Source organism: Alexandromys fortis, unplaced genomic scaffold (genome assembly GCF_014885135.2).
Source record: "Alexandromys fortis isolate MF-2015 unplaced genomic scaffold, M_Fortis_MF-2015_v1.1 scaffold_0, whole genome shotgun sequence".
NCBI lineage: Eukaryota > Metazoa > Chordata > Mammalia > Rodentia > Cricetidae > Alexandromys > Alexandromys fortis.
The window spans coordinates 1,316,922-1,344,595 of record NW_026067949.1 but is presented as its reverse complement, the minus strand read 5'-3'; the positions used below and the strand labels follow the sequence as shown (position 1 = coordinate 1,344,595).

General features: G+C 37.4%; 1 protein-coding gene across 1 annotated transcript; it reads right to left on the bottom strand.

Moving 5' to 3' along the window:
- Positions 1-6,295: 6,295 nt before the first annotated feature.
- LOC126506348 (60S ribosomal protein L35-like) lies at positions 6,296-6,726 on the bottom strand. Its single transcript, XM_050149853.1, has one exon. The coding sequence runs from the start codon at positions 6,706-6,708 to the stop codon at positions 6,337-6,339; it is 372 nt and encodes a 123-aa protein (XP_050005810.1). The 5' UTR covers positions 6,709-6,726; the 3' UTR covers positions 6,296-6,336.
- Positions 6,727-27,674: the final 20,948 nt, after the last annotated feature.

Here is a 27,674-nt window from a genome sequence, read left to right as displayed (position 1 = left end):
ACACCTTCATCCAGCAACTGATGGAAACAGAGGCAGAGACTGCAGTGGAGCACTGGACTGAACTTTCAAAGTTCAGTTGAAGAGTGGGAGGAGTGAGAATATAAGCAAAGAGGTCAAGACCATGATGAACACATCCACTGTAACAGTTTACCTGAGCTAATAGGAATTCATCAACTCCAGATGGACAGAGAAGGAACCAGAACAGGACCAAGCTAGACCCTCGAAATGTGGGTGACAGTTGTATGGCTAGGGCAGACTGTCAGGCCACAGGTAGTAGCACCAGGATTTACCCCTACTTCTTGTACTGGCTTTTGGGGAACCATTCTCTTTGGATGGATACATTGCTCAGCCTAGATATAGTAAGGAGGGCCCTTGACCTTCCCAAAAACAAAGTGCCTTACCCTCTCAGAGGAGTAAATGGTGTGTTGGTTGGGGGAGCAACTGCATAGAATGGAAGGAGGGGAGGGAGTGGGAACTGGATTGGTATGTGGAATAAAAAAATACAGCTTGTTTTCTTTTCCAAAAAAAAATAAAATGAAAAAGAAAAATAAATAAAAGAAAGAAAATAATACAGGTGGAAGCATCAAAATTTCTGACTTCAAGAGAGTCCGTCAGAATCCAGCCACCAAAACATCATAACCTTAGCCTAAAACTTGACTAATGAAGTTTAAATAGGTTATAAATAAGACAAAGACATAATGCATGCATCTATAGCGATCTATGAAGTATAGACTGGAGAACTTATAACCTATTTAATGAATAGTGCTGGGAAAATTAAAGGTCCCTTTGGAGAACATCTAAGGCTGTCCTCTATCTTGAGCAATTCACAAAGAAAGCCTCAAAATGTATCAAATACCTAACTGTAAGACCTAAAAATATAAAGCTACTTGAGAAGATGCAACTGAAACACTTTTAATATATCACCACAGGCAATGGATTTTTAAGATTCTTAAAGTGCAAGCAAAGAAAAAGGAGAAATAGATTAATGGGATGATCTCAAACTGAACAATTGATCATAGCAAAGGGAAGAGTCAACATAAGAAAAAACAACTCAATGGATTAGGGAAATATTTTCAAGCTTTACATCTAAGAGGAAATTAACTTCTAGAACACAAAAGTAGTCTTAAAACTCATACACAAACCTGAATAGTGCAATTTAAAAACAGACAGATGAATCTCAGCATAAAATTCTGAAAAGAAAATAACAAATGGTCGATCAATACATGGAAATAGCATAATGTGCTTAATCACTGAATAAATGGAATTCAAAATTGCAAAGAGATATCATCTTACCCAGCTACTCTCCACAAGCAAATAATAACAAATGCTGTCCAAACAGTAGAGAAAAAGAAATCCTTATTCATCGGTGGAGATACAATCTGGACAACAAGAACCATATAGAACATCTTCAGATGTCTCAAACTAAAATCAGCAAAGAAACTACCACTGCCTAGGCTTCTGTACTAGATACCTGTGTGACAGTGAGACAAATATCTAATAAAAACAATTTGCACGAGGGATAATTTAGTTTGGGACATAGTTTCAGAATATTGCCATCCACCATAGAAGTGAAGCTTTGGAGCGTTTTTGACAAGGAAATGTGTGGCAGATCCTTACATCATGGAACATTTGGAAACAAAAGGTATGGTTGGAAGCAGAGGAAGGTTTATCATTCAAAAATCCATCATTAACTAACACATATGGCTTTTATTTTCTCCTTTCTTGGTCTTTCTGTCCTGTGCATACTAAAGGTAAAGTGAGTGACTATATTCTGCTATCATTCATGACTATTTCTCCTTGACACAAGTCAATTGTGCCAGAAGATCGTTGTCTGAATCTTCTGAAATTATAAATCAAAATAAACTTTTCCCCCTTTAAAATTTTTTCGTGCCAGTATGTTTTTCACTGTGATGTAAAGCTTGTTAAAAGATTATTAACTGATCCTCCAACTACATAATAAAGCTATAGTAATTAAGAAAACATCTTATTGATATGAAAATATTAACACAAATCCAGGCAGAGTGATTCATGACTCTAATATCACATTTGGAAGGCATTAGCAAAAGATCATGTGACTGACTGGAAATAACACACACATATATATGCCACACACCACATACACACACACACATTCATGCCACACAAGACATATACACATTCATGCCACACAATATATACACATACATACCACACACCACATGTTCACATATACCTACAAACACAAATGCATATACACATACATATACATGACACACAAAGAGGCAAACATAGCACACACCCACTTATATCACACACATATACATCATATATGTATCTCATGTATGTGTGTATGTATATATACACACAACACACACATATATACATATGTGCATATATATATGAGATATTTATGCAAATCTAGAATTTCATACTTTTTAGGCTAAATCAAGAAGATATCAAGTCCAAGGCCACACTGGAGGACTTAGTGAATTTCTGTCTGAAAAAGAGTCTCTGGTGTTGGGGGATAAGTATTGACAAACCCATCCAGAATCTTGGGTATGGAAAAGTACATTGGGTAATTTTACCTACCAGAGTACTCCTTGATAAAGCCAGCAGTGGACTGGACTTCAGGAGTTCAAACACTGAGAACTCAAGCTTGACATTTTTCCTATAAATCTCTTGTCAAATATTACAGACACTGAGATGTGAATTCTCTGCTTACTGGACCAGTATGTACGTTGAGAAGGGGGAAGTAGATGCACTCTGAGCTGTCATCCTGCTGTCTCAAGAACTTTACTGAGTCGTTTTCTGCTTCCCCATGTGAGGATTATATAAAGATCTGTTGACAATAATAAACTTGCTAACTTGGGTCACCAGTTCCTTCAACACTCCTAATCCCAGTTTTTGACTCTTTTCTCTTTCATCCCTGGTCCTCCTTGTTGGAGTCCTAGCAAGAACCCAAAAGAACATCTGACCTGGCTCACTCAGGGTATAATTTACTGAGAGTGTACTTAGCCAAGCATGTGACAAATCCCTAGGTTAAATTCAGAATGATGTTAATTAATCAATCAATTAATCAATAAGCAAACATCATTTAATAAAAGAGATAGGAAGCTACAAAATAGACCTGCTCATTTAGTAATAAACTGATCTGTGACAAAACTCCAAGTACACATGAGAAATTAAACTTTTCTAATGGAGGGCATTTGGGAAAAATAGATATTCACATACAAAGCATAAAACTACCAGACATCACATTAAAAACACTCAATGTGGATTAAAGTCTTATGTATACGGCTGGAAAACAGAAGAGTGCCTATGCAGCATTGTCTCCTGAGTACATTTTCAACCTTGAGTGCCCAGGGAATAAGAACATAAATAGACAAATGTGATGAGAATAAGCCAAAAATTTTCTGCACAGAAAATGAAACAATTGATGGAGTGAAAATACAACCTATAAAGTCCTATAAAATGTTGTCATGCATTTATGATCCTATGTGTCAGTTTATTAGCAAGGAACTATCCTATAAACAGACAAAAGGCCTAAAGGCTATTATAGCAAAGAAAAGCACAGAAATGGGCAAGACTCGATACCCTTGATTATCAGGGAAATATAAACTGAAACCACAGTGAGACAACATCACAACCATCAGCTTCTGTAGAACTGTAGAACTGAGACACACTGGTCAGGATATAAAGGATGGTGAGACCTAGCACATTGAAAATATAAATTTATGGAGCCATTATAGAATCTTCTCTAAAGCCAAAAGAATGAATTAATTTATGGTCCAACAGTCCTATATCTGGGTGTCTGTCCAAAGGATCAGCAAACAAAATATCAAAGGATGTCTATGTTTCTCAGTATAACATAGCATTGTTCACAAGAGCCATTGTATGGAATCAACCCCCAGCTCACCACCTGACGAGTGGATAAAATTCACAAATGTATGCAATAGAATATTTTTGCTTGTGACGAAGGAAATTGTGCTATTTGTTCATTTAGATGAGGAGAGAGTACTGGGGTGATGTTGTAAGATTTTCCTGGGAAGATGTGAACAAAACACGCATCTGTTCAACAGAAACATGGAACCAATGACAGACCATGGAGTCTACCTTACCAGCCAATGAACATACTGGATTACTGATAGGAGTGTAGGTGAAAGGATGTGTCGTGGGCACAGGAGGCTCAAAGGCTACTGTGTCACCAAAGTCCCCACCCTAAATTGGATGGCTCATGGGAGCTGCATTCTGGAGTTCTCTGACTGGTTTGCAGCAAATTTGAGAAGGCAATTTCCTCTCTACCAAGGAGTTTTTGTGTGGTCTTTAGGAAAGTGGAATTTTATAAAACTTGTAAGTTTCAGGGACCCTTTGAGGCTTGTGAGTTCTTTACTTTCTAAATCGTAGGTATTTCTCTCTAAGATAAAGTGTTTGAATTTGGAAGAAAGCCCTACGAAACAAGTAGTAGATATGCCAGTTAGTTGACTCATGTTGGCAGGAGGCTGTTAGTCCGTTCCCGGCTGTTCAGCTTCGAAATAATCACAGAGAAACCATATTATTTGCAATACTGTTTGGCCAAAAACTTATGTATATTTCTAGCTTGCTCTTATATTCTAAAGTAACCCATCTCCATTAATCTGTGCAGCACCACAAGGCTGTGGCCTACTGGCAAAATTTCGGCAGGCTCCAGTATAGGCATCTGTCCCCTGTGGTGGATACGTGGCTTCTCCCTGGCTCTGCCTACTCTCTCTGTATATCTCTTTCAGCCTGACTTTACTCTGTTAAGCTATTGGTTGAAAGCAGCTTTTTTATTAACCAAGGGCAATAAAACATATGCTGTGAATCACCTCCCACATTAGACTCAGTCATTCACAATATAGATATCTAATATATTACTTATACTTCCATTACATATAAATAGTATTGGTAAATATAAAATAGAGCTTAAAATAAAATTTAAGAAGCTAGATACCACCATAACAAAACATACCAAAACAGTCATATATATTTATGCTTATGTAATTTCATTAACGTAGAACTGTTTTAAAGAGGAAAATGTATATAAAATTGTTTTTGAAACTTAAACTTTAAATATTTATAAAGAGAGAGGGATCTGATGGCAAATACATATAATTCCAGGTCCTGAGTAGTAGAGACAGGAGGATTACAAAATTTCATAGTAGAATTTCTCTCAAAAAAAAAAAAGGCTATTAAAAAGAAAAATGCTTAGTATGTCAGCATGGGGCCCCAAGTTCAGCTATCTAGCATCCACGGAGCCATATGAAGTGACACTTCTGTATCTCCAGTGCTATATGGAAGGGAATCACTGGGCAGTATGGCTAGCTGAACTGGTTTACTCCAGGTTCCATAAAGATTCTGTCTCAAAAAATACGATGGACCTATGGTTTGAAAAAGAAACTGCAATATCCACCTGTGCGGTGAAAGGCCAAGTGAGGTCTAAAGGAAGGAAATTGCAATTTGAAATTCAGGTCCAGATAGGTGAACAGGTAGGGCACGCCATTGAGTAGACTGAAACCAAAATTTAGGACCAAGCTGACTTGAGGCTCTAAAGCTAGTCCTAGGAGACATTTGCTTGTTGGTTTTGATACACATACCAAGTATTGCTGACAGGTTGTTGTGAAACAATGCCAATGTCAGGTGTCCATTTATTTATGGGCTGCAAATGAGGGAGCTGTATTCTTCCTCAGTCTGGAGTGTCTGAAATGATCTTAATACAACTGTGTGTTCCTACAGTATTAATTCACCCTGATAAATGTATAGATAGCTCACTTTCTACTCTGAGAAATAAGTCATTTATCAATCTGTGCTGTATGGGTGGTGTCAGAGAGATGGTGTGGTTTGTGGGTTCACCAGGAGCTACAGTCATCTCCCCCAGATCCCGCAAAAAAAATAAAAATAAAAAAATGAATTCAAAAACTGCTTGTAAAACGGAGTCTCCTAAACCTAGGCACAGCATGAAAACCTCCTGTTTTATATAGTACAATATGAAATAACTTAGAACAGGGCATAGGCTGATCTCAATAGATACCAACTATGGAAGACACCTATTGTCACCTTCTTCCTGCCACATGTTCACACATACACAGATATGTGCACATTCTTGAACACATATGAATATCTATTGTATGTATACCTAAAGACCACATACATACTACACACACACACACACACACACATGCACACACACAAAGAAAGCAAGAGAGACTGAGAGCACACGCACAATTCCAGCAATAATCATGCTTTATGGTTTTTTTTTTTTTGTTTNTTTTTTTTTGTTTGTTTTTGTTTTTGTTTTTGTTTTTTTTTTTTTAGCCAGTCTTGCACTTTATTGCCCTTCCATTAGGCCTTGACCGCATACTTGCGTAGCGGGTACAGCCTCTCCTTCCACTGCTGCTTCTTTGTCTTCAGCTTCTCCTCGTGCTTGGTGAGCCGCCGGCGCATGGCTCTAGTTTTCTTGGGTCGCAGGTCCAGAGGCTTGTACTTCTTGCCCTTGTAGAATTTCCTGAGGTTTTCCTTTTGAGTCTGGTTAATGACGGTGAGAACACGGGCGATGGATTTACGGACAACTCGTATCTTGGAGAGCTTGGACACGGCGCCGCCTGTCACCTTGGCGACGCGAAGCTGGGATAGCTCCACTTTCAAATCGTCCAGTTGTTTTAGCAGCTCCTCCTTCTTCTTGCCGCGCAGGTCCTGAGCCTTAATCTTGGCCATGGCTGCGTTGCTCACCGCTGAGGCTCCATGCTTTATTTTCTTACTTACTGCCTAATTACAGAGAAAATCTTGAAAAATAGGCATTACAATTACTATCTTCATTTCAGGGCCGAGAAACCAGAGCCTCTGCTTGGTGAGGTGACTTACTTAAAAGCATTTGGACAATCTACAATGCAGCCAGATCTTAAATTGACATCATTTGACTGCTTGCTCCATGTGTCTTCACTCCAGTCTACTGTACTGTGAGGAGTGCATTTGAGTAATTTTTCATTTGTATTAATTCTCTAAATGTACTCGGGGAGAAGGAAGAGGTACAAAAGCATTTTAAAAAGCAATTGGAAAATGAAAGTCAGGAGGGCAAGCCCTAAAGCACAATACACCAATTCAGAGAAATGAAGGGCAGGTCTAGCATGGTTCTGGGGCAGGCAGGGTAGGACATGAAATAGAAGCATTGAGGTCAAGCTTAAGATGACAAATGCCTGTGAGGCTGAATCCCCATTATTATTGTTATTCAAACAAAGACCCACAGCTGCTACCTGGACCTTTGGCCTAAACCACAGGCTCCTTTCAAATCTGTTGTGAATTCCTCTCAAAGGGTTCTTCTTAAGAAACATTTTTAAATGAATAAAAGATTAAAAAATGACAATGAATGGAGCTCCTGTGCTCACTTGTGAGTCTGTAGCTTAATAACTTAATAGCATCAGTTCCCAAGTCCCCCGCCCACGAGAATATTAAATAATAACAAAACAAAGCAAAATGCCACCCACTGCAGATTTGAAATATGAACCACAGTAGTTCATTTTGTAAGAGCGTCGCTGGCTCACTCAGAAAGCATGGATGGAGGAAGGAGGAAACAGTTGGGAAGAAAACTAAAAGTTCCTTTTTCATTCCTAGCATCAGACACTCTCCCATGCACTTGCAATGCAAGTCTCAAAAGAATTTGGTGAAGCAATGTTTTTCCCCTAGGCGGCTTTGGCAAATGTGTTGTGCAAACTAAAATCCAACTTGCCACCTGTTTTTGTAAATAAGGCATTTTATTTCTGTTAACTGAAGTACAGTCCTTGGTTGTTTTTGACTTAAAATTGCTACAAGGATCTTTCTCTGGCCTCCCCTTTGTCCCATGTGATTTCTGTTGCATTTTTTTTTTCGAAGAAACATAGAACGTAGAAGACAGAGTTTATCACAGAGGGAAGTGTAGCATCTGCAAGAGATGAGATTGAGGAATGGCCAAAGAGATCAGTAGGGAGGAAAATACTTTCGTTGGAATGCAGTGGACAATGGTTGGGAAGAATATCTAATGGGTGTCTTCTCTACAGAGACACCACTGTGAAGAAGAGCATTCCTAAGGCAAGAGTGGACAATAACCATGGGGCTAAGGTTTTGCTTTTGTTTTTTAAATCAAAGGTAGTTATCCAAGCAAGCAAAAATGAAATGGGTTGAATTTCCCTACTGTGATTACAGGAAAGAATAATGTGTTGTGGTCTGCTTCGGTAATTGTGCTTGCTTCCTGAAACATTTACCAGATATTTGTTCTAATCTTATTCTTCCAACTTCTGTAAACATGCCTGCCACAAAACAGGACTCTCACTCTGTTGTAGGATAGCCCTTCTGTATTCTGTGAGTATATGCTGCTCTCATTGGTTGATAATAAAAGTTGCTTTTCCCTATAGCAAGGCAGAAGAGAGGTAGGCAGGAAATCCAAACAGAATACAGGGAGAAAGAAAAATACAGTCGGGAGGGGCACCAGTCAACGGCTGAAGAAGGAAGATGCCAACAAACCAGTAAAAGTCAAGCCACGTGCTAATACATAGATTAGTAGAAATGAGTTAATTTAAAATGCAAGATCTAGTTAGTAATAAGCCTTAACTATAGGCCAAACAGTTAATTATTAATATTAAGTCTCTGAGTGATTGTTTAGAAGCAGCAGTGGCACAGGGCCAGACATGGCAACAGAAAACTTCTGTTTACAGTGGTCATGGTCCTTAGCTACATAGGTTAAAGTTCAAACCCACTATTAAGGAAACAGTTCAAAAAAATCTATAATGTAAAAACTGTGGCTGAGGAGCCAATCTTTCAGAGTGTTAGCGCAAATTATATNTATAATGCTAGCATAATGAAACCGAGTTCTCTGACTCTCCAAGTCATGTTTTTTTTTTCCCCCATGGTTGGATTTCTGCAATATTCTCATATTTTCATATTTCCTGAACCCTCCTTTGCTCTTTTCTTCCAATTAACCAGTCACATCAGATTGTGAATGGAGACGTCCCCACAAGGCAATAAGAGGCAGTTACCACTTGTGACAAGGATGAAAGACAGGACCCACGTTTGCCTGATTGGATTCAAACTAGCCCAGTTTGAGTTCTGGTGCAATTTTTTTTTTTTTTTTACAAAAGAATTACCTTGGCACTATACTTTCACTTTGGGAGCTCTTTTGTGCAACATGAATATTATTCATTGTTTCTAACACCTATGTGATTAAGTAAGCTTTGTACCATTTTCTGAGGAGTGTTTTCCTGATAGGACCAATAGACTCATTTGGACCACCCCTTAAGAAAAGAGCCAGTGAATAAAACTTCCTATCAAGGAAGTCTCTCACTAGATAGAAATCCTTGATATTTGGGGCATTTTGGGAAGTAATGGTACACATCTTTCATCCCAGCACTAGGGAGACAGAGGCAGGCAGATCTCTATGAGTTTGAGTCCAGTCTGGTCTTCAAAGTAAATTCTAGGACAGCCAGAAATGTTACACAGAGAAACCCTGCCGCCTCCCCAAAGAAAACAGAAAACCAAAAAGAAAAAAGAAAAGAAAGAAAGTAGTATTTTCTCGCAGGGCCAGAAATGCAACTCTGATCTCCATCCATTTAAAGAGTGATAAGAACTTGGATATTTTAGAGTCTGACTTCACAAATTGCTGATAATAAGGAAGACTCTGTACTGGTTATTTTAGTGAGTGTTTGACACAATCTAGGGTTATCTGGGAACAGGGAAACTCATCTGAAAAAATATCTCCAAATCATTGGCCAGTAGGCAAGTCTATGATGCACTTTCTTGGTAAATGATGGGGCAGCCAAGTCCAGTGTGTGTGATGCCATTCCTGGCCAGATGGTCTGGGTGGCATAAGTTTGTAGAGTGAGTCAGCCATGGGAGAAACTAGAAAGCAACATTCCTCCATGGCTTCTGCATAAGCTCCTGCCTGCATGTTCCTGTCCTGTCTTCCTTTCATGTTAAACTATCACACAGAACTGTAAGAAATAATAGACCCACATTTTCCCAAGTTACTTTTGATTATGATGTTTATTACAATAATAGTAAATAACGGGGGCAAAGTCTGTTCTCATTGCCTACTGATATCTTGATGACTATACAACATTATGATGGAGTAATTATAAGAGAAGTAAAACCATCGAGGCCTTTTTCTCTATCTAGACCATCTCGGAAAATTACTGTAGGCAGAAACACTGGGTGGGAAAGGAAATGTTATGTTCAAGGTCAAATAACTCTTCTTTAAAAACACATTGATCTCTCACATCTTTAGTTTAGTGACAGCAAAATGCAAAGATGATTTCAAAGCAGGGAGAATGTGGTCCTTAAAGGGAACTCTTGCACACGTAAAGTGATAATTTTGCGTTGAGAATCTGGAGTTGCAGTAAAGGAAAATTTTCTCCTCAGAATTTAAAGCGTTAATAAGATAGTAAGATAGTCAGTTCTCTCATATTTAATGTGAGTTTCACCTTCTCTTATGCCAAGAACACTCTTGATTGTTTTAGTCTTTAGATGTGGAAGGAAATATTGATATATGCCAAGTATATCCTTTGCTATCAGTTGAAATATTTGTATTCTGCTAAAAAATGTGCTCACTTTCAAGGAATTTCTGTTTGAATGTGATATTTCTTTGGGTGCTTTGCTTTGCTCTGGTTTGCTATCATGTTGCCATGGAGGAAGGGGTGAACAAGGTTGCTGACTTCAATCCACAGAGAGGAAAAGACTTAGCAGGCAAGAGGAAACATCTGGGTGCAAAGATGTGAATCTCTGAACCAAAGGTGGGTCCTTTAAATTTTTTTTTTCTTTGTAACATTTATTTGCATCCTAATTAGCTATCCACTAGCTTGGAAACTTGGGGGTTTGTTTATTTTTTAATATCACCAGATCACAGAGTGAATATGTCATGAGATTATCACATTGAAAAGTTGCTTTAGAAGGGAAGATAACAATCTGGTGTCTTCCTTGTTAACTGTGACCGGGTACCCAATGATACACTAGTGTCACAGCATCTCTCCCCTCACTTGTCCAATGGGTTATTATGAACTTCAAAGTAACTAAGGTATGTGCATACAGCTTACAGCAACTCAAATACAGCTTGTAGATAAGGAAAGAAAAAAATTAGAGGTGTCATCTTAGGGTGATAACACTAATGCTAATAATAAAAAAGATGAATAGTTGAACATCTTATGAAATATAAAGAGACTGTTTTATTATTTTATGAGGGAAATTTTATACATCAAGGTGTTTCTAAGAAAAGGAAACAAGATCACTGAAAGACTCCTCACACATCACATTTCGGAGAGCGTTTGCCCAGGGAATATTGTGCCAGTCAGGGGATGGGGAGGAAGAATGAGTAAGGCTTCTCAGAACCCAACTTAATACAAAAATTCATAAGTAGAAATAAAATATAAGAAGACGAACGGTCTCTGTTGACACCCTCTTATTAGTGATTTCTTAGTAAAGTTATCCTTTGCTAGTTAGTTCTCCCTGTGCATTCCTCTAGCAACTCACATTCAGTCATCTAACACTCAACTCTTATTCTCCACATCCTCCCATAGAATAACCAAGGACACTTTCCCCTATTTATGATTTATGTCACATTAAAGTATTCTTTCTTATTAATTGGCCCGGTTTCTTTGGCAGGAAAATGGTTTTGTTTTGTTTGTGCCATCTAAAACTCATCAGATCTACTCTCATTTGGCCAGGCTTACTTATAATGAGTCTGGCCAAATAGTTTGTCATGTTTTCCTACGCCCCAGCCATGCCCTTTATTTGACTTTCTGATTTCAACTTCATCTCTTTCTACTGAGCTTTCCTAACTGCTCTTTTGCTCAGTTGTTTTCTCTTCCATGCTCACACAGTGTGGCACAGAAGGTGATGGTCTTCCTGCTTTGTAAATGGATGATTGGCCACTTTCTTGCACTACACCAGACCACAGAATTTAATTCAGAATAGAGTAGTAAATTCTATTACCTTGGTGACTTATTCCTGATTGGCAGGATTATAAATATTTACTCTATGTATATCAAAGTGCTAAACTGCCTTGAGACCTCAGGAGATGGCTGAATCTATAGACATTAATGAATTTTTGCCCTAGAGTGATTTTCAGATTAACATAAATCTGAATAAAATATAATTTAAGTGTATACATTATGTACAATAAAAGATTTTAAAATAAATAATAAAAGTGAATAAGATTATATTGTTCTATTGACAGCTCTAAAATGCCTTGTCCTCAAGTTTTCCTTTTGTTTGCAGAAGAAAGAACAAAGATATTCCGTGAGATTTATTTCCCATGATTTTTGTCCTGAAAGTTTTGTATCTTTCTATTTTTAGCTTGTTAATTTATACAAATGAGAATATACTTATCTGAAGGATATTTTAGAACAATATTAATTTTAAGAAAATACATACTATATTCTGCAAATTGTGATAGCTGTGGGAAATCTTTAATATCTAGTTTCATGGATTCTAAACCCTTTTATGTGACAACACATTGGGAAATCAGAGGTTTTTATAATACTCTGTGATATGAAAACTTTTACAGTGCATTTAATTTCATTACATGAAATCAGAACGTATTTACCATGAGAAAATGTAAGTTTACTATGTGTGTTTCCCTTCTTTTATTATGCTGGTGAGGGTTATCAGTTGCCTGTGTTTTTGTGGGTGCAGTTAGATTCCTTGGGTAGGGGTTTTCCTTCTAGTACTTTCTGTAGGGCTGGGTTTGTGAATATGTATTGTTTAAATCTGTTTTTATCAGGAAATAACTTGTTTTCTCCATTGATGGTGATTGAAAGCTTTGCTGTGTATAGTAGTCTGGGCTGGCATCCGTGGTCTCTTAGTGTCTGTAGAACATCTATCCAGGACCTTCTGGCTTTCATGGTTTCCATGGAGAAGTTGGGTGTACTTCTGATAGGTTTATCTTTATATGTTACTTGGCCTTTTACTTTGTAGCTCTTAATATTATTTGATTGTTCTGTATGTCTTGTGTTTTGATTAACACAAGGGGATGTTATTTTGTTGTTTTATTTTTTTGATCCAGTCTAATTTGTGTTCTGTAAGCTTCTTGTATTTTGATAGGGGTATCCTTCTTTAGGTTGAAAAAGTTTTCTTCTATGAATTTGTTGAATATACTTTCTGTGCCTTTGAGCTGAAAACCGACCATTACTTCCTGAAGAGACCAGTTTGAATGTCAAGATTATGGTGAAATTATTGTTAAATATGCACCTATACCTACCAGCATGTTAATGACAATGTAGTTTATTTGGGTTTTTTTTTTCTTTGGATTTTCGAGACAGGGTTTCTCTGTAGTTTTTGGTGTCTGTCCTGGAACTAGCTCTAGACCAGGCTGGCCTCGAACTCACAGAGATCCTCCTGCCTCTGCCTCCCGAGTGCTGGGATTAAAGGCGTGTGCCACCACCGCCCAGCTAGTTTATTTGTATTTTTAATATTGACAAAATTATTTGCATGTTTAAGTTTGGTCTTTCTTCATTTATAGAAGTTTGCCAAAATACTTAATTTATAATTTCTCTTGAATTTTTATCCTTTCTTCTGTATCTATTCTATTATTCAGAGAAGTATGGTTTCTTATAATAGGCATTGGGGGTTTTTAATTGCTCTGGGAAGAAGTTTCCTCTATGACGGCAGGTAATGACTGAACCAAATTTGCCATAGGTGCCTGTGAGAGCTCATCAAAGGTATTTCTTAACAGGAAAGGATTACTTTGAAAATCTCTTTTGTTGATCTATATTCATTAGTCCAATGCCTGCCTTTGTTATACCTTCTGCATAATCCAAATGGATGGGCATTTTGTTTGGATTATGATTAGAAAATAAATCATTGTTTCTAGGAATGCTGTGGTTACAGTCCCTTTTAAAGTGACCTTGCTTGCCACAATTATAACTTGTCATTTTGATGTTTCCTCAAACCTCTTAAAATTATCTCTCCTATCCAAGAATCATCATGTCCATGAGATTCATATTGATTGTATCTTGGATTCATTCCTCCAAGAGTGCTAACTATGTCTTTAAATTATTCTTTGCATTGAAAATTAAAATTTTCAAAAGCCAGAGATTTGATTATTATTTGTCTAAGGTCTGAATTTGGTATCTTCTATTTACTGCTAAAGTCAATCTTTATAAGAAATCCATGAAGGCTTCCTTTGGGCCCTGTATAACTTTAGTAAATGGCTCAATTTTCTTCCCTACTTCTCTAGTCCTTTCTCAAGCATTCAAAGCTGCTGTGTGGCGTGGTCCATTAGGGCATGGTCATCATATAAAGACTGCCTTTCTATATTAGCATAATCTCCTTCTCCAAGAAGTTGATCTTGGGAAATCTCCATATCACTAGCTTTGCTCTATTGTTCAATAGTCTTAGCCACTTCTCTGAACCAGGTACTCCATTGTAATTGTGGACCAGACTCTAAAACAGCTTTAACCAAGTCTATCAAGTTTTTAGGGATAGTTCTATGTTTTGGGAGGCAATATGTCTATGCCTGGCTGGCCTGACCCATCACACAGAAACTGTATAAATTACAACACTGCTTGGTCTATTAGTGTATGAGTATTTCTAGCTTACTCTAATATCTTAAATTAACGCATTACTTTCATTTTGTATTTTACCATGAGGCCCGTGGTTTACAGGCAAAGTTCTGGCCCATCTGTCCCTGACTGTGGCTACATGCCTTCTCTCTGACTCTGCCTTCTTTCTTGCAGCATTCAGTTTTGGTTTCCCTACCTAGCTCTATTCTACTCTGCTATAGGCCCAAAGCAGTTTCTTTATCAATCAGTGGTAATCACAATATACAGAGGGGAATCCCACATCAGTTCTATTACAGTCCAAACGTAAATTTATCATTTTCTTCACAAAAGATGAATGTATGCCATATGACACCATTGCTTCCTTGAAACTCCTTAAATCTAACATTGGCACAGTAGTCCAATTAGCTCTTACAGAGCCTCTATCATTTGTTGGTTTCTGAAAAGTCCCTGGATGGATTAAAGCTGGCTGTTTGAAAACCTTAGGCTGTTTTTCTCTATCATTTGGTAGTCAAACCAAACCACTTTTTAAGAGATACACCAAGAATTATGAAAACAACAACAAGAATTATCAAAATGATAATTAACAGTATGTCAATTCTGGTTAAGTTGATTATCCCTTCATTTAGTTGTTCCAGTTTAAAATCATGTATTACATAATCAAGCAGAGACCTAACTTTCTCTATTGTAATTGTGTTTCCATTTTTTAAAGTGGGAAAAACCCTCTCCCTTTTAACTAATTCCTCCCTTAAGAATTCCCAAATTCCTCACCAAATCTGCTGCCGATGATGATGAAGACATACAGCTTATTGCTGCTGTGTAGAACAGTAAAAGCCTGACTGCATTTCAAAGAACCTATCTATTTTGCCAGCAATCTGAAAAGGGGGTTCAGGGAAAGTCCACCAGGAGAGAAGAAAGGAAAACCTAGCCTGTGGGGCAATGACTCTAGTTGTGTATTGTTCTGGCATATGCTGTTGGCTGTAGAAACATAGGGATATGGTTTTTTTTTTCATGAATTCATACCACAAAAGTTGGGTGCTAGATGTAGTATGGATAATAAAAACACAGAGACAGATGTTGGGATTCAGACTGAGGATCAGAAAGGAAAACAGCCAAGCCACTAGATAGCTCTAACTTCTAATAAATCTTCAGACTGAAAAGAGAGCAAGTTTCTGCATGATCCTTCCTTATATTCCCTTTTAGTGCTGATATTAAAGGCATGTACCAACACTGCCCAGCCTCAATGGCGAACTAGGCTGCTGGGATTAGAGGTGTGTGCCACTACTGCTTTGCCTGTATGGCTGAATAGTGTGGCTAGCTTTGCACTTTGATCTTCAGGCAAGCTTTATTTATTAAGACACAAACTATCAATATAAGCCCTGGTGACAGAGAGTATATCATTGGCATAGGACATCAAGGGTAACTTTGTCTGATGATGTGAGAGGGAGATGCTCAATATTTCTGGAAACATATTAAGTATTAAAGGAAAGCTGATAACAAATGACACATATAGTCTGCCCTTTTCTGTGTTCTTGATATGTAGCCTGTAGGCACTGTGACTCCTAAAGAATTTAAGATTTAGAAAGAAAGAGGCATGGTTACATTTTAGCTCTTTCATGTGTATGCTGAATGATATTCCGTGACTCAATGGGCTGGTGTTCAATTCTGTTTAACGTATTCCTATCTAATAATAACAGTGATGATATAGATGATAGCATTCACAAATAAACTCACATGTCTTGTTTTTCTAGAGACAAGGTCCCATGATGAAGCCAAGGCTGAAGTAGAATTATAATGCTTCCTGCCTCTTTCACCTGAGTGCTGAGATTACAGGTGTGTACCATCATTCCTAGTTCTGAGTAATTTTTAATTCCTTTATTTATTGAGATTATAACATAATTGCACCACATGCCCCTTCATTTTCCTCCCACCAAAGACTACCATACACCCCTCCTTCCTCTCTTTCAAATTCATGACCTCTTTTTTTATTAACTGTTCTTACATACTTGTACACACATGTATCTTATTCCTAAGTACATCATATAACATGTTCAGTGTATAGAATATTACTTACATTTATGTTTTCAAGAACATATGCACAAAATGTTTTATATTTATAAACATTAGTATCAAATTGGTACTCACTGATATAAGGTATGAGTTGGGATATAACAAAATTTTCATTTTCTTACTATTCCACTAAGATAATAATACATGCTTAGTGAATAAACTTGATATATGAACTGCAGACATAAGAACTTGATATATGAACTGCAGACATAAGAACTTTGGTGATATGAAGTATAAAGGAGCTAAGTGATGTACTCCTTGAACATGGAAAATTGATAACAATTGCTGCTGCTTTCATCAGAACCACACATAATTTTTGTTTAAAATACACATGTTCTTTTTTAAAGATACATGAGTGAGTACATCCCATGTTCCTCTTTTGGGGTCTGGCTTACCTCACTCAGGATAGTGTTTTCTATTTCCATCCATTTGTATGCAAACTTCAAGAAGTCCTTGTTTTTTACTGCTGAGTAGTACTCTAATATGTATACATTGCATACTTTCTTCATCCATTCTTCNATGGCAATGGGTTTTTGATCCTACTGCACGTACTGGCTTTGTGGGAGCCTAGGCAGTTTGGATGCTCACCTTACTAGACCTGGATTAAGGTGGGTGGTCCTCGGACTTCCCACAGGTCAGGGAACCCTGATTGCTCTTTGGGCGGATGAGGAGGGGGACTTGATTGGGGGAGGGGGAGGGAAATGGTAGGCAGTGGCGGGGAGGAGGCAGAAATCTTAATAAATAAATAAATTAATTTAATAAAAAAACATGAAAAAAAAAGATACATGAAAATCCTCCCAATTGAATGTTAAGACAGCATAGCTATATCATCATCTCCCAATGTTTTCTTCCTGTGCGTTGTTCAAATTGCTGAGTCTACTAACTACATAAGCTAATGTATGCACAGATATTCTGCCATGGTTTTATATACATTATACCGGTGCAGTTTCCAGGGAACTGTTATGTCTCCTTGAGTGAAGATCCTACAGCAAGTGAACAGATGAAATTAAGAAGAGAAGTGGCGTTATTCATTATTCCTGGGTAATTACGTGGTGCTGTGTTTGGTTTCCACTCTATGGTTTAAAGAGCCTTAATTAGCATAGAAGGAGGTATTAGTTTTCCACAGTAAGATTCAAAATAGTTAAGCTGGCTTTCAGTGATGGGCATAGGAAATGGGGCGGGGCAGGTTCATGACCTGGTGTCACATCCTGCCTCTGAATTGTCCTGCTTAGATGATTTGTATGTGAACTACAATGCATGATGGGTCATGTCTGGCTCACCATACAGAATATTTTAAAATATCCCATATACCAAGTACTCTGACATCTTTTCTTATTGTTGTTATGACATTTTATTACTTCTATAGAAAAAGGAATGGTAAAGTAACAACTAAGAATTTTAGATACTTTACAACTCCATAAATAATATTATAAATACTATAGCCACTAGTATCACAGATCATACAGATTCAGTAGGGTATATATAAAGAGAGACAGATCTAGATACATGTATATATTCTGTATGATCTGTGACACTAGTGTTTATACTATTTGCAATATATAATATTATGATTTATAATTATATATATATATCAAAGTTAATAGTATGGCTGTGAAATTTACCATAATTTTAAACAAAATGAGCATTTATGGGAGCTGTAAATTAAATATAAAAGCACCAGGGAAATATGTATTATGTTCAATGATGTTATCTTAGCTTCATAATTTTTTTTTTTTTTTTTTGGTTTTTTGAGACAGGGTTTCTCTGTGGCTTTGGAGCCTGTCCTAGAACTAGCTCTTGTAGACCACACTGGCCTCAAACTCACAGATATCCACCTGCCTTTGCCTCCTGAGTGCTGGGATTAAAGGCATGTGCCACCACTGCCTGGCTAGCTTCATAATAGTAAAGAGTATTGTGTTTAAGTGCATACACACAAATGCACACAAAGGCAAAGCTAAGTAGTATTAAAATATATGAAGTGGAGATATTAAAGAGCTAAGGTGAGGGTTATGTATTCTTCCAAATCCTGGGCAAGTCTCGATGAACCAGATATCTTTTTAAGTCTATGTATCTGTAGGATAGACAGTCCCTAATTTATGATAACTATAAATATGATTAATATGATTCCAGGCTTACATAGTTATAACTCAGAGTATTCTCTTTTCTTCTTTTTCAAGTGTAGATAACAAGTTTGTATCTCACAAGCTTTTAGCTAGCATGTGTCAGTGGCTGCAAGCATTGAAAATCCGTGAACTTGCTTGCACTATTTTATGGTATCTTTGATGTGAACCTTAACATAGATAGTAGGTGCATCTGTACATCTTGTCTTCTGAAATATAGAGTTATAAAAGTATTTATGCAGCTGGTCATGGTGGCACATGCCTTCAATCCTAGTACTCGGGAAGCAGAGGCAAGCAGATCTCTGAGTTTGAAGCCAGCCCAGACTACAGAGAGAGCTCTAGTACAGCCGTAGCTACACTGAAAAACCACGTCACCACGTCTCAAAAAAAAAAAAAAAAAAAGTTAATCATATGTGTTTCAAAATGGTGTATGTTTTTACACAATTTTAGTATGCAAGTACATTTCTTAATTTTATTTACTGTGCTTGCCCTTTAGTGGGTAAATTAGGGAAAATTTGCTTTAAAGTTTTTATAATATGAAGATATAAATTAATCAATACTTATTTGGTCATATGTTAGTGGATTCAGCTTCCTATATGTTGTTTAAACTTTTACAAGTATGTTCATATGTTCATAAGGGAAACTGAAATACAAGTGCAACTTTTCATATTTTTTTATGGTTTGATATAAAAATTGTCTCAGCCTTAAGAAAAGCTACAGGTAAACTGCTCATTTCCCAGTTCTCAGGCACACTATGTAAGCTCAAAATGAACTGTAATCTTTAGTGCTTCCTGGATCTTCAGTACTACTATCTGAGAAGCTTATCATTTTTTTAAGTGGGGTCAGCCATTTTTCCTTTGAGAATCAGTGTGTTCTTCCAACAATAGTTATTCAATTTAGACAAAGAACAGGCATTAATTGTAGCCATTCTTATTCTTCAACCCTGACTACCTCTATTTTTTTATTCTATTTCTTCTCTGACAGTCCTTTCTCTTTCTTTATGTTCCCATCAGAGATATCCCTTTTATACAACTGTCTGAACTCATCCCGTTCTAATTTTCTCTCTTTTAGAAATCTCAAGTGCCCAAGAGAATGGAACACATCAGGGTTCAGGAAATGGCCTTTCAATATTTCCAAGATACTGAATGTTCCCATCTTGCTAAAAAAAAAAAAAAAAAAAAAAAAAAAAGACCCATTACCCAATTTATGAGTGTGCCTTGGAGGAATGTATGATGTCGTCTGTAAAATCATTTGACAGGTATTCAACAAAAACTCCATATGCTCAGATCCAAGCCAGGCATTGAGCACAAAGTTCATGCTGGCCTTGTCCTCCTCTGCCCCTAACTTTCACAGTGGGTTTGCTGATGAATTTCCTACAAGTAAACAATTAGAAAAGAATGTCAGTGAATAGATATGAAGCAGAGGACCCAAAGGAGGGAATATTTAAGGGTTTAGGGACAAGAAGTTTAGGGATATGGAGTGAACTTTCATGGACCAATTTTGGATACATGAGCCTTTGAATAAGTGTAACACTCACTGTAAATGGAACAACTTGTGGATTCCTGTGGTCCTTAGCAAGGAAAACTAGTCCATTTTCCTATTTAGAGCCTATCAATTACTCTATGTTATCATGTTTAAAGCTATACCTGGTTATGATTGCTTATACCATTCATTTATATAACATGAATAATCGTCAGTAATAGATGTTCACAGTCATCAGAAAGATGGATGGCATAGCAATAAGTAAAAACAATGTTTGTAGAATCACGGTAACTCTTGTTTTGGAAGTTAAACTCATTCTGTCTGATTAAAAAGGGGGCGGGACAGCAAAAACATGAAAGGGAAAGATACAAAATTGTAGAAATGATCAAAAGTAAAAGATGATCAGATAGTAAAAGTTGATTAAAGACTATAAGCTATATCATATTTTGCAAAGGTCCACAGGAATTGATAATGAGGAAGACATCAGCTTAGTCAAAAAACAGGGTTAAATATAAACTTGGTATGCCTCAGCATACACAAGCACCTTTGCATCTACAGATATCTCACTTTTTTTAAAAAAAAATGTTTCCTTCAATTTTTATATCACAGTCCAATCTCATGTAGAACAGAAAAATCTTACAAGCTAAAAGTTGTATGTGCTCATTTAGATACTTGTCTGTGTGACACCCGACAAGTTTTTAAAATCTCCCAGCCTTGAGAATTTGCAAAGTCTAAAAGAGAAACACCTACATCACATTGCTTTGCTCTGAAGGGACATGCTAAGGAAACACTGTTGAATACCTGTAAAAACTGAAAGTCTAGGTTTGGAATCTGCAGTTGGAAGAACAAGATGGCTCAAGGTAGAAGAGAAAACATTGAAAAATGGACTGTACCCATGAATTGGTTGCAGAACTTCAGCAGGGTTGTATACCATTATACAACCTCTAGGCTGGGAGTGACTCTGCAAGATCACATTTCCACTGTTAAAGTTAACGGTAGACAATTTGCATGTGAAATGGATCAGCTTATGACCTCAGTGCAGAGGAGAGGGGCTGTGTGTGTTTCAGCTAATTTTGAAGTTGAGCTAACTTTCAAAAGAATAACAGCCCATGAGGCTAGTAGAGAAGATTTCACTAAATGGTACATATAAAACATTTCTCAGGCTGCTCATACAGGAGTCCAGGGACATCCAACAGAAACTCCCTTGCTCTCTATGAACCTTAATCTCACAGCTGCATGTACTATGAGAGTGCCACTGATATTTATTTGCCAAAAGAAAACCACTTACGGTAATTAGTCTAAGGTATTTATATTGCACCTTTCCCCAAACAGCCATGTGTTGAAGGCTTGCTGTCTGGGGTTGGCTCAGGAAGTTCTGGAAGGTTATGCCTTTGTAGATGGGTTCCTGTCGGTTGAGGGGGGTCCTTTAGATTGTGGAACTAGTATCTTCCTATTTATTTGCAGCTTTTGGGTCCTGGCTCACAAAAGTAGCTATTTGTTCTACATATATTCTCACCATGGTGTTGTGATTCATTGGAGACCTAAAGCACTGCTCTCACTGGCTTGGAAGGAGGCTGTAAAATCATGAGGCCAACAAACCCTTTATTCTTTTTACAATCACTTGATACCTTCAAGCAATTCATTCTAGTAAAAAGAAGTTGAAGAATTTAAGATGGACCACTTCTCACTTATAAATCTCTACACTTTGTAAGAATCTCACATCTTGTCTATTTCTATGATATTTCCTTCTAGCATTAAAAGTGGTGTGAGAATCATTGATTGCTCATGGATAAACTCTGGGTCACTTTAATATGTCTAATTTTTAATTTTATTAAGATAAAGTTAGAAATTATATCACACTGATTGAAATTATTTGTATGCTCTCTCAGAATTCTTGCTGAAAATCTAATTTTAATTAGATGATAAAATTTATATATGGGGATTTTGAGAGTAAGTATGTCATGAGTCTGTAACTCCTATGTTGGAACAAGTTTCTCTATAAGAAGAGGCCAAAGAGGCAGTTAACTGCCTTTGACTTTTTTCCCCTGACATACCCACACTGAAAGCTGTAGTGGCATTTCAATTATATTTTAATAAATAAAAACTGCCTGAATAGCTGAGAGAAAAAGAGTACCACTGCTCCGCCTTACAGACCAGGTAATGATAACATGCAACTTCCGTCCCAATAACCACAACGACACACACCTTTAATCCCAGTAGCTACAATGACACGCATCTTTAATGCCAGTAGCCATAATGACATGCACCTTTAATCCCATTAGCCAGACTAATTGCCATAGAAATTGGGTGGTAAATGTCTTTAATCACAGTGGTGGATGCATTTAATCCCAACCCTAGAGAGGATTTTAAAACAGGAAGAAACAGCACTCAACACAAAGTCTCATTCTGAGATTCCAGGACAGGATCACCATTTCAGTCTGAGTTCGAGCTAAGAGCCAGTGGCTGGCTGTTTTGCTTTTTAGATCTTCAGATTGAACCCCAATTTCTGACCTTGAGTTTTTATTAATCGTGTATCAGTAAGCCATTGGGATCCTGGGAGAAGAACGTAAGCCCCTTGCCAAGCCAACACTCTGAAATATATTACAGCTTTTTAATAAACCAGTTTTTCATAGTATTTATGACTTCAGATATAGCACACTCATAGTAACATTATGTCAAAATAATCCACAGACCACAGGTGGCACGGCCTTAAGAGTTTTGTGTCCTGGGTTTGAGTCTATGTTTTTCTGCTAATTGTTGCCACAACCTTAGTGTGACTTCTTTGTTTACTCAGAACTTGAGCCCCAGGGACATACTGAAAGAGAAAAAGATAATTTTACATCGTAACTTATGGCTAGACTTTTTTTAAAAAAAAATGATGTTAAATATATTTTTGTATGCTACAATTGCTACCAGTAATGTGAAACAAAATCCAGATTCACAAAAATACCCAAGTTTGAATTAGAAATTAACTTTGATCTTCCACTTACAAATGTGAACCTGGATCTGTAGATACCGTCAGTGTCAAGAAGGCGTTCATGGTCTCCTGAGGAAACCTGAGTACCTGGGTCTAAACTCTCTAAGTCTAATAATCAGGCAAGTAGATGGTGACAAGCAGGTTTCACAGATACTCTGCATTTTAGGTTTTTCTTGGCAGCTAAATTTGAGTAATGTTACCCAGGCATGATATAGTTTTAAGAGCATTAATGGTTATCAATTGTGTCGATACACTTGATATGAAGACTAACTATCCATAAAGTCCATAAGGTACCTCAATCAAAACCTTATACAGGGAAATCACTTAATCCATGCTAGTAAATATATTTATTTCAATTATGTTTCCTGAAATGGAAAAGGATTAAGATTCTTCTCCCTACAGCATAGTATAATTTATTTTGAAATGTTAGGTCAACATCAAAACACAGGTGAAATTTTTCTAGTTGGTAAAAGTGAATAGGAGGGAAGATAAAGTATAAGTGATAGTCATAGATCTTAGATCTTAGGTGTAATATGTAACAAATTTTACACACACTCAGAGAGAGAGAGAGAGAGAGAGAGAGAGAGAGAGACAGAGAGAGAGACAGAGAGACAGAGAGAGAGAGAGAGACATTCAGATACACTGGAGTTCTGGTTGTTTACTGTGTAGAATTCATTTTCTTCTTCAGCATTAAACCTCGGGGTATAAGAACCCAGGACTTCCAGAAAATCAGCAAATGTTACTTTGTTCCAGAAAGTTCTTTACCCCTCTGATATCAGTGAGCTCTAAATAACTAGTTTCGTTAGTTCTTTTTTACTATTATTAGAAAAATTTATAGATATACAAGATGTACCTTGATCTACTCCCTTAGCCTTACTTCAATTCTCCTGAGGGACCTAAAATTCATTTCCCTCTTAAACACAGGCCCTCTCTTTCTTCTATAACCCACTGAGTCCAATGAGTGCTGCCCACATGCACATGAGCATGATGAAATTCACTAGAACATGGTCAACTTACTACATAAAGAAAAGTAACTCTCCAGGAGTCATCGGCTGCCAATAACTCCTCAGCCAGAAGTAGGGGCCTCAGGCGCATCTCACCCCCATTCTGGAAACTTTAGCCAACTTGATCTTGCATAGTTCTTCGGTAAATGACCATAAATGCTGTGATTCCATGTGTGTAACAGCCATTCCCAGTCAAGAAGACAGCACTCTGCAGACATGCCTCCCTATCCTTATTGCATTTTTTTAGTCCCCTCTTCTGAGATGTGCCCTAAGCCTTTGAAGGAAAAATGGAGAAAGATGTCTCACCTGAAACTGAGCTTCCACACTCACTCATTTACGGCAGTTGAACTGTTCAGAGACTATATTAACCACTTCCCACAGCAATAAGCATCTCTGACCAATGTTGATAAGAGCATAAATCTACGGGCATAGGCATAAATATTTAGGAGGCAGTTTGACGATATTTAGCAAAACCAGCATCAGCATGTTTTCCTCTATGTCTTCCTAAGATTGAGCTTGCACCACAAGAACTTCATGCCTTTTTACTGAGATAACAGTACACTCATGTGCTCATTACTGAACTACTCATGATAGCTAAGAAATGGAATCAACTTAGATGTTCATCACTGACAAGTGTGTCAGAATGTGATACATGTTACGCATAAAGAAATATTTCTTGATTGTAGTGAAAAATGAATTTTGCAAGTAATGGATGTAATTATAAGAAATTATACTGAGTGAAGTCACCTATGCTTCAAAAGATGAATGCTGCATGTTTTTCTTCATATTTGATTTCTAGCTTCAAATATGTTGTTTTGCATGTTTAACCTGAAACGCTTGTTGAAAGCAGGAATCTAAAAACAGACTTGTTAAGAAGAGGAATACTGAGAACAGAAAATTTCAAATGGATGAGGTATAGTGGGGATGAGAAATGGGAGCATGAGAGGAGGAGAAACCAAAATGAAGAGTACATGGAACGGCTACAAAGAAATCTATAATCTTACAACTGACGGAAAAAGATAATGAGGGCCTTGCAAAACACATGAGACCTGGTTAGTTTTGATTGTTAATTTGCTACAACTTGCAAAGAGAGAAGTTCAGTTTGAGAATTTCTTTTACACAGATTTGTTTCTGGACATTCTATAGGGCATTGTCTTGATTACTAATTGATTGAGAAGATCATAGCCCACTATGAGTGATACCATGTCAAGGCAGATAGTTCTGGGATGAGTACGAAAACTATGTGAGAATATGCCAGTGAGTAAGTCTGAGATTACACAAGCAGGCAGCATTTCTCTATTATTTTTGCTTGAAGGTCCTGCCCCTGACTTTCTATCCCAGCTTCCTCGAGGATGGACTGTGCCCTAGAAGCGAGAGTGAAATAAATTTATCCTTTCCCAAGTTACTTTTGGAAAAATATTATGTGTTCTCAGCACTTTGACCAGTTATAAATCTCTGCATTATCTACTGTTCAATGCAAAATTTAGTCTATCTGATCAAGGTTGAGAGAATCACACATGATTGAGGTCTAATCACAGTATTTTAAAAGCAGTTTGACAGCTTTAAATTAAGCCCCAATCCTAACCCTAACTCTAACCCTTAAACCTAATCTAACCCTCTAAGACATTACTCTAAATGATAATTTGTTAAATTGCCATTTAAGAAAACAATGGAGGTTCAACCCTGGGTTATATGACTTCCCCAACCATAGACTTTTGAGCATATTTGTATTTCAATTAATTTCTTTCTACTGTTCAGATCTCAATCTAATCATAAAGTATTTAGTTACCTCTTAATGGTCATATCTACCACTATAGTATCATAGGATACATTTTGCCTGGCATGTTGGTATTGTATGTAACATTTAGGATCCAGCACGAGGTAATACTGTTGCTATCTCTTCTCTCATGGCAATCTGAAAAGCACCATCTAGCATTAGGAAAGTACGGAGGTACTTTCTAAGTCATTTGGAGATAGTTTTCTCTGTGTCGTCCAACCAAAATGTGTAGTGTCTTCAGTGGTAGAACTTAAGAACTTAAAACCAGGTAACCAAGAACAATAGCTATAGTCTGTATCAATAGAGGTATTTCTGGAGTCTCTCTGACCAATAGCTCATAGGGAGTTATCCTGTGCCTCTCTTTTAGAAGTATAACTGTGAATGTTCAACTTTAATTGGGTGTTGGGATAGCAAACTCATCAATTCTCCCTACAGCTTTAAAAATAAGAAACAAGATGGGTTGGAAACAATGGAAGAGCTTGAGGTTATAAAAATATCACATGGATGCTGTTTCATAGATATAGCATGTTCATTGCACTCAGAAGCCTCCAGCAACTATGGTTACCTGCACAAGATTTGCACAAGACAATGTTAGATAAAAATTCTAGAATGAATGTTGATTCTTCCTCCTAGTTATAGAGTCATTGATAGTTGTTAGGTATTAAGAAAGAGAGAGACAGACAGACAGACAGAGACAGAGAGAGAATGAATTTTCTTTCAGAATTCAACCACTGGTAGTTTGAATATTCTCCAATGACTGCCCCCAAATGAATGTTCATATGGTCAGTAGCAATATGACTCGGTTTGTTAAAGTGCCAAAGGAAGAAGACATGAAGTTAGAGTTGGAGGGAGCATGTATTAAAGGAACCTTGGAAGAGTTGGAGGCGATTTAAGGAGTGGATGTCTTACTTTAATTTCTAATGCTGTGGCAAGTCCCATGACTAAAAGCATGTACTTTTGTATACTGTAAAGATTTACCACTTATATTGGTTTAATACAACATTGATTGGCTAGTAGCCAGTCAGGAATTATAGGTGGGGTACCCAAACTAAAAGAACTCTGGGAAGAAGAAAGGCAAAGAGCCAGTCACATCCTCGGTCAGATACAGAGGAGGAAAGATGAGAATAACTCACTGATAAAAGATGCCAAGCCACATAGCTAAAGATAGATAATAATTATGGGTTAATTTAAGATGTAAGAGGTAGTTAATAATAATCATGAGCTAATAGGCCAAACAGTTTAAAATTTATATAGGCCTCTGTGTGTTTCTTTAGAACTGAATGGATGTAGGATTGGACAGGACAGAAACCTCTGTATACAAAAGTGACTTTGAAAGGAAAAGATTTATGTCACCTTGCTGATTACAGTTTATCATGGAGAGTCAGTGTGGCAACTCAAGGCAGAAAGCAAGAGGCAGGAACTAAAGCTGAATCACTATTGCTATGCTTGGCTCTCTCCTCCTACTCTTTTTTTTATGTTAAATTTAGCTTTTTTTTTTCCTTTCTTTTTTTTTATTGAGAATAAGAAAAAAAAGTTTCCGCCTCCTCCCAGCCTCCCATTTCCCTCCCCCTCCCCCCAATCTTCTCCCCCTCCCCCCTCTCTTCTCCCCCTCCCCCCAATCTTCTCCCCCTCCCCCCTCTCTTCTCCCCCTCCCCCCACTCCTCTCACCCCCCCTCTCCTATCCAAAGAGCAGTCATGGTTCCCTGCCCTGTGGAAAGTCCAAGGTCCTCCCCC

Bases quoted from the DNA above. Each gene is read 5' to 3' on its own strand.
- LOC126506348 (XM_050149853.1), bottom strand. From the start codon at position 6,708: ATGGCCAAGATTAAGGCTCAGGACCTGCGCGGCAAGAAGAAGGAGGAG.